Source organism: Bos indicus, chromosome 25 (assembly GCF_029378745.1).
Source record: "Bos indicus isolate NIAB-ARS_2022 breed Sahiwal x Tharparkar chromosome 25, NIAB-ARS_B.indTharparkar_mat_pri_1.0, whole genome shotgun sequence".
Taxonomy (NCBI): domain Eukaryota; kingdom Metazoa; phylum Chordata; class Mammalia; order Artiodactyla; family Bovidae; genus Bos; species Bos indicus.
The window spans coordinates 26,375,752-26,381,751 of NC_091784.1; the positions used below are offsets into that span (position 1 = coordinate 26,375,752).

General features: G+C 58.8%; 1 protein-coding gene across 3 annotated transcripts in view; it reads left to right on the forward strand.

Annotated features, from left to right (window-relative positions):
• KATNIP (katanin interacting protein) overlaps positions 1 to 5,791 on the forward strand; it is a 229,835-nt gene extending 224,044 nt beyond the window's left edge. For all 3 annotated transcript variants that reach the window (XM_019988190.2, XM_070779846.1, XM_070779845.1), the window contains 5 exons: positions 307 to 446; positions 2,296 to 2,397; positions 2,955 to 3,115; positions 3,255 to 3,343; positions 3,904 to 5,791. In XM_019988190.2, the coding sequence (XP_019843749.2) occupies positions 307 to 446; positions 2,296 to 2,397; positions 2,955 to 3,115; positions 3,255 to 3,343; positions 3,904 to 3,962 (551 nt within the window). In that variant the 3' untranslated portion in view covers positions 3,963 to 5,791. The remainder of the gene's footprint in view (positions 1 to 306; positions 447 to 2,295; positions 2,398 to 2,954; positions 3,116 to 3,254; positions 3,344 to 3,903) is intronic.
• The last annotated feature ends 209 nt before the right edge of the window (positions 5,792 to 6,000 follow it).

Here is a 6,000-nt window from a genome sequence, read left to right on the forward strand (position 1 = left end):
TCCACGTACCCATGTTTTCCAGCCTGCTCTCTGCATACTTCCCTCTCCTTTCCTTGAAACCGGCCACCCCTCCACTCTTACCCCCACTCCCCTCAGCCTCCTCACCTTCCTTTTCCCCCAGAACATGTCTAATTTGGCTGACACTCCTCCAGCAGCCCTGAGCAGCAGACAGCGGCTCAGCCCACCCCGGCATCCCCCCCAGGCCACGCCATCAGTGTGATGGGGGCTGGCGGCCGCAAGAGGGGCCCACAGTGCCTGGAGCCGAACACACTGCTTTGGGTTATGACAGCTTAGAGATGTCCTCAGATATCGCCGCCTTCCCTGACAGCGTCAACTCCCTGGAGGGCGTGTGCGGGGACGTCCGGACCCCTGACAAGCTCATCGACCAAGTGAACAACACCAGCGATGGCAGACACATGTGGCTGGCCCCCATCCTGCCCGGCCTGGTGGGTTCCGGAGGCTCCCAGCCCTGGGGTGGATGGGGGGCTGGCGGGGCGGGGGGTGTGTGTGGCACTTTCTGTCCCCAGTCTCAGCGACACATCTTCCTTCCAGGCCAAGTTAACCTCGAAACAAGTCAGAATGCCCACGGGCTGCCAGGAAGGCTCAGGTCTTTGCTAACACATCTTCCCAGCCAGAGGTCTTTCCCTTTGCTCTGGGGGTGCTGATTATCAGGTGGGCCTCTGAGGCCAGGATCCCAGCACAGCAGGCCTGGGGGCGTGGGCAGCCCTCGGTCCCTGTGAGCCTCCCTCTCCAGTTCTCTTTCCTGTCTCTGCTTCGCTCTCCTCTTCCCTCTAGCCCCAGCCTCTCCACATTCCTGATTTCTGCTCCTTCTTTATGTCACCGGGTACTTGATCCCCACCTTGCCTCTCTCTGTCCTCAGACTTGCCGGGTAAGCTCTTCCAACCCACCGACTCAGTCTCCCAGATCACAGACTCTACAAGTGTCGCACTCGTCTTTTTGCTGCAAGCCTGATGGCGAACCTGGGGGTGGGCCTTTGCTCATCTGGGCCTGGCCGATGGTGGTGGCAAGGGAGGCGAGGGGCCACTCGGGATGGGATGGGGCTGATCGCAGCCCCCCAGCCTCTCAGCCACGGGCCCAGATGCCTGGGTAGATGTGCAGCAGGGGCTAGGGTGCCCACCCCCGTGACCCCGGAGGGAAGACAAGGGATACATTCTCCTCTCAAAATCCTCCCAGGAAGGGGCAGCACCCCTGCGATGTTCCATCAGATTCCCTTGCGCAGAGGCCGACCCCCCCGGCCCCAGCCGCACCACTGCAGACGGGAAGTGCATCGATCTGTCACCTTTCACACCTGGGGCCGCAAGCTGGTGGCCCCTAGCCAGTCTAGCCTTCGGCCGTCTTGACCTTGACCAGCAGGCATTTGCCATTCTTTCACACAAAGACTTTCGGGTGTGGGGCAGTCTCCCCGTTTGTCCTCTCTCAGCTGGACTCAAGTATTTGTATCCAGTTGAGTCCCATGGGCACTCACTTGGAGGCCCCTCATCTAAATTGTTTCCATGGTACAAGCAGAGAAGGCTGACTTTTTCTGTACCCTGCTATGTCCTCTTGGGGCTGAAACCCTGGGCCTGGGTCAAAGCTAAGCCTGCAGCCTGTGGCCAACAGTGAATTCTGTTTGCTTTATCCTATCTTGCAAGGGCTCCCGCACTGATATTTGAGAGTCTGTGTTGGGGGTGGGGAGCTGGGGGGGGGGCTCTTGGGTCCCACTTTACTAGCTGATTTTTGCCACTGATTGGAACACCCCCCCCCACCCCGCCCCCACTACCCCACACCAGAGGTTCAAAGATCTCTGCTGAAATTAACCAGCACCACCTTCCTGGGCAGTCAGCGATGCTTTGCATTTGTGATTCAGGGAAAGGACAAACAGGGGTCATAGCTGTGCTGATTGCTCCCCGAGGGTGGGGGGGGGGGTGTGCCTCTTGACTCTGGAGCCGGGGGCCATCGCCCTTGGCCCCGGGAGCCCCAGACTGTGTTTCTGGGCCTGGCCTGGAGGAAAAGGAAGGGTGTCCCCGATTCTCCGCGGGCATTTAAATGAGAGCCACGCCAGGCCCAGAAAACAGGCCCTTCAACAGCTAGCTCAGCGGTTTGTTGCAAACGCAGCCACACGTGACCTGACTCAAGATGGGCTTCAGGGAGATGAGAGGCAGTGAGAACCCCACGCCCGACAGCCCCAGAGAAGCCCAGCCGGCTGACACGGGCCCACGCCTGGCACCCCCCCGGCCCAGCCCCTTGCCTCTGTTCCCAAACACGCCTGTTTGAATTAGTTCTTCACTCTGACAGGTGAACCGGGTTTATGTGATTTTCGACTTGCCCACTACGGTGTCAATGATCAAACTGTGGAATTACGCAAAAACACCACATCGAGGGGTGAAGGAGTTTGGCGTAAGTACTTATTAGCTGGGTTTTGGGAGATAATTATGCCCGTTGGTAATTAGGCCACCGGCAATTATCATTTGTCACACTTTGATTTACTTCTGTCGGCTGCAACCTTAGACACAAATGCTGGGTCCTCAGAGGCAGGGATCTATGCCATCCGTCCATGAATTCAAAGGCTTTCTCTGAGTGATTTGAGTCATCACCCCGAAAAAACAGAACGCTGCTTTTCTTTAATCTTTTCTCCTCGAATCACAGTGGTGTGGGGAGTTCTTCCTGCCAGGGGGCAACTCAGGAGAGTGGGGGGTCCTGGGGGTCAGAGACCCGAGTTTGCCTCTGAGCTCTGCCACGTGGGTTTAAGATTTGAGCCCTCGGAGCCTCAGTATCCTCATCGGCAACGTGGGGCTGGTCCAGGCGCCTTTCCTGGCCATCGTGAAGATCTGAAATCACAGCACGGGCTGAGTACGTAGTAGCCGAGCCCCTGGGCAGTGATGCCCTTCACGCGCGGTCACACATGGGAAGGGGGAGGGCAGCGCTGGGCCGCAGCCCCTCTTCTGCCTGTCCAGCTCCTGGTGGATGACTTGCTCGTGTACAACGGGATCCTGGCCATGGTGGGCCACCTGGTCGGGGGCATCTTGCCCACGTGCGAGCCCACGGTGCCCTACCACACCATCCTTTTCACCGAGGACGCGGACATCTGTAACCAGGAGAAGCACACCGCCATCAGGTGCACCCCCTCCCACACCGAGCTGGCCCCATGACCTCCCCTCCTCTCTGATCTCCCCCCGCCAGCCCTAACGGTGGAGGATGGCAGGGACCTGCCGTCTGGAGCCGGAAGGCACCTTCTGGTTTTTCCCTCTCCGCAGCAATCAGGTAGAGGACCAGGATGTGCAGATGATGAATGAAAACCAAATCATTACCAACTCGAAGAGGAAGCAGAATGCAGTTGACCCAGGTCAGTTTCCTTCTCTGCTCACGGCACCCCTCCCACCCCGCTTCCAGGGTCTGGTTGGAACAGAGAAGGAGCTGGCAGCATCAGACACTGTCTGTCATCCCTGCCAGCCCTCAGCCCCCAGCCCCCTCTTCTCCACCCAGGAGCCTGCCTGGGGGGCTGTGAAATGGGTGATGGGGTCAGAACCCTGGGAGTAACATGGTATGCTTCCCGGAAGCCAGGTCTTGTGGATACAGAGAAGAGAGGGCCATTGAGAGCAGAAGCGCTATATAGAGAGGGTGGCCTTGGACCATGGGAAACCCAGAGAGGATGCGAAGGGTGAGGGCTTCCCGGAGAGGGGATGCTTGAACTCGATCCTAAAAGATACACAGGGCTGGGCAGGCAGAGGGAACAGTGTGGGCGAGCCTGCTCCGAGCTGGAGGCTGCTGGGGGCGGAGGCCAGGTCTCCAGGGGCCTTGAGTGCTGAGACCCCGGGCGGTGTGGGTTTCACCCCCAGGGCAGGAGGCAGCCCTTGGGGATGGAGGCTGGGTAACACTGCTTCCTCTTGTGCTCCCCCTCCACAGCCTTACGCCCCAAAACCTGCATCAGCGAGAAGGAGACAGCGAGACCGTGGTGGTGCTGACCGGCGAAGGAGCGGGCTGGTCCTCTCAGCCAGGACGGGGCTCCATCACCAGCCCCCACGCAGCATCTGCGTCCCCGGCCCTCAGGAATTCGTTCTGGCCCGCCCAGACCCCAGACCCCACAGGGCGGAAGGGAGCTGCAGTACAGAGGGGCCCAGTGGGAAGAAGGAACTCGAGGGGTGAACCGCCCTGGGAAACACAGGAGTTCAGGGGGAAGAAGGGGTGTGTGGTCTTCCACTGGCCCCTGCGGTCCTGGGGTCAGCACAGGGAGCCCAGGGACTCCTGGCTCCGTGACTTTCTGGTGAGATCCCGCAAAGCAGGCCCGTCATGGGATCCGTGGGATCTGCCTGACTCGAGGTAACACAGTGACGTGGCCTGGTGAGGCCTCCCAGCCAGCCACCCCAGGGCCTGGGGCATGGCTGAGCCGGGTGGAGGAGACCAGGCCTCAGATACCAACACCAACGGGCGTGGGGCCCTGCCTTCCGAGGCCCCCACCCCCACTGCATCCCTGCCTCATCTGGGGGCTGGCAGAGCTGGCCGAGAGGGTGGGGTTCTCCCCTGGACCCCTCCTGGACTGCTACCATCCCTTCACTCATCCCGGGGCCGGGGGGTCCCACCCAGGCCTGGTGGAGAAGGAGGGATCCCGTGAGGGTCCCTGGTCATGCTGTATCTCTGTCCTCTGGTTAAGCCCGAGAAGGGATCGGGAACTGTGGAACTGAGGCAGCTGAACCCACCTGCCGCCCTGAGTCAGCCCTGTACCCCCATCCGGCATGCAGGCCCTCCCTGCAGTGCTGCCAGGCCCAGACAGGACAGGCAGGCAGCGTCCTACCCCAGGGGGCCAGGAGGGCCCATCCAGATGCCCTCTAGATGCCAGGCCGGGAGACAGAAGACCAGTGCCACAGCCGCACCCTCAGCCCCGCAGGCCACGCCCCCTGCCACTTGAACTAGCCTGGGGGTGGGGGGCGCACTCCCTCTGTCTGATCCAGGCTTTTCTCCCTTTCCATCCGTTCTTGTCCCTCTGCATCCTGGGCCCCAGGCGGTGAGGTTCTTGTTGCCCAGGGGTCCCCACACCTTTGCCCTCTTCCAGCAGCTTCTGGGCAAGCTGGACATGTGCCTTGCCCCACCAGCCACGTGAAGCCCAGATCACATCTATTTTCATCTGTGTAACAAGCTCAGATCAGGGACCTCATTGGTTTCCCAGTGGTGGGTAATTTCTCGTTCCAAATATTAATCCATTGTTTTCCTGGCTCCCAGCCCGGCCCCACTGCCGCCGTACTGTACTCCAAGAAGGTTCCTATGCAACCAAAAGCCCCAGCAAATACTTTATGAGCTTTGCAGCTTCAGCCGAGCAGCTATGCAAATGCGTTTTTCATTAGGAGCATGGGGCCAGACGTGAAGATAAGGAATTGTTTCTCCCAGAGAAGATCCATAATTTTGGTAGCTTCCAAGCCCCCAGTTTCTAGGCTCACCTCACCCTCCCGGATGTGGCAAGCACCTCCACCTCTGGGCCTCCAGACTCCCAGGAGAATCGGGGGTGGTGCAGCAGAGAGGGGAGAGTTGATCGACTTTTAGTAACCAAAACCAGTACCTTGGCTTTAAAGGGAGCCCAGCCTTCTATTCCCGCCTGAGGCATTTGTAACAGGTCAGATATGTTTGGGAGATCACACAAGTACCACACTCACTTGCTCCCAGGATCTCAGTTGATATTTATAATAATTGTATGTACCATGCAAGTTAGGAGGGGAGGGAAAAAAAAAGCTGTACAGGCATTAACTCTAAAATAAATTTCTATTTTTTCTCTTGCAAGATCAATAAAAGATGTTATTAAGAATATGGTCTGATGTGCTAGATTTGGGGTCAGACAAGAGGGAGACTGTGCTGCCTCCAAGAATGGACTGAGTCCACTGGAGGCCAACCACTCCCTCTTCCCACCTGCGAATGAGGTCGTGATCCTGGCCAGATAATAGAAGCCCATACGGTTTACCAGAGAAGGCGATGGCACCCCACTCCAGTACTCTTGCCTGGAAAATCCCATGGGCG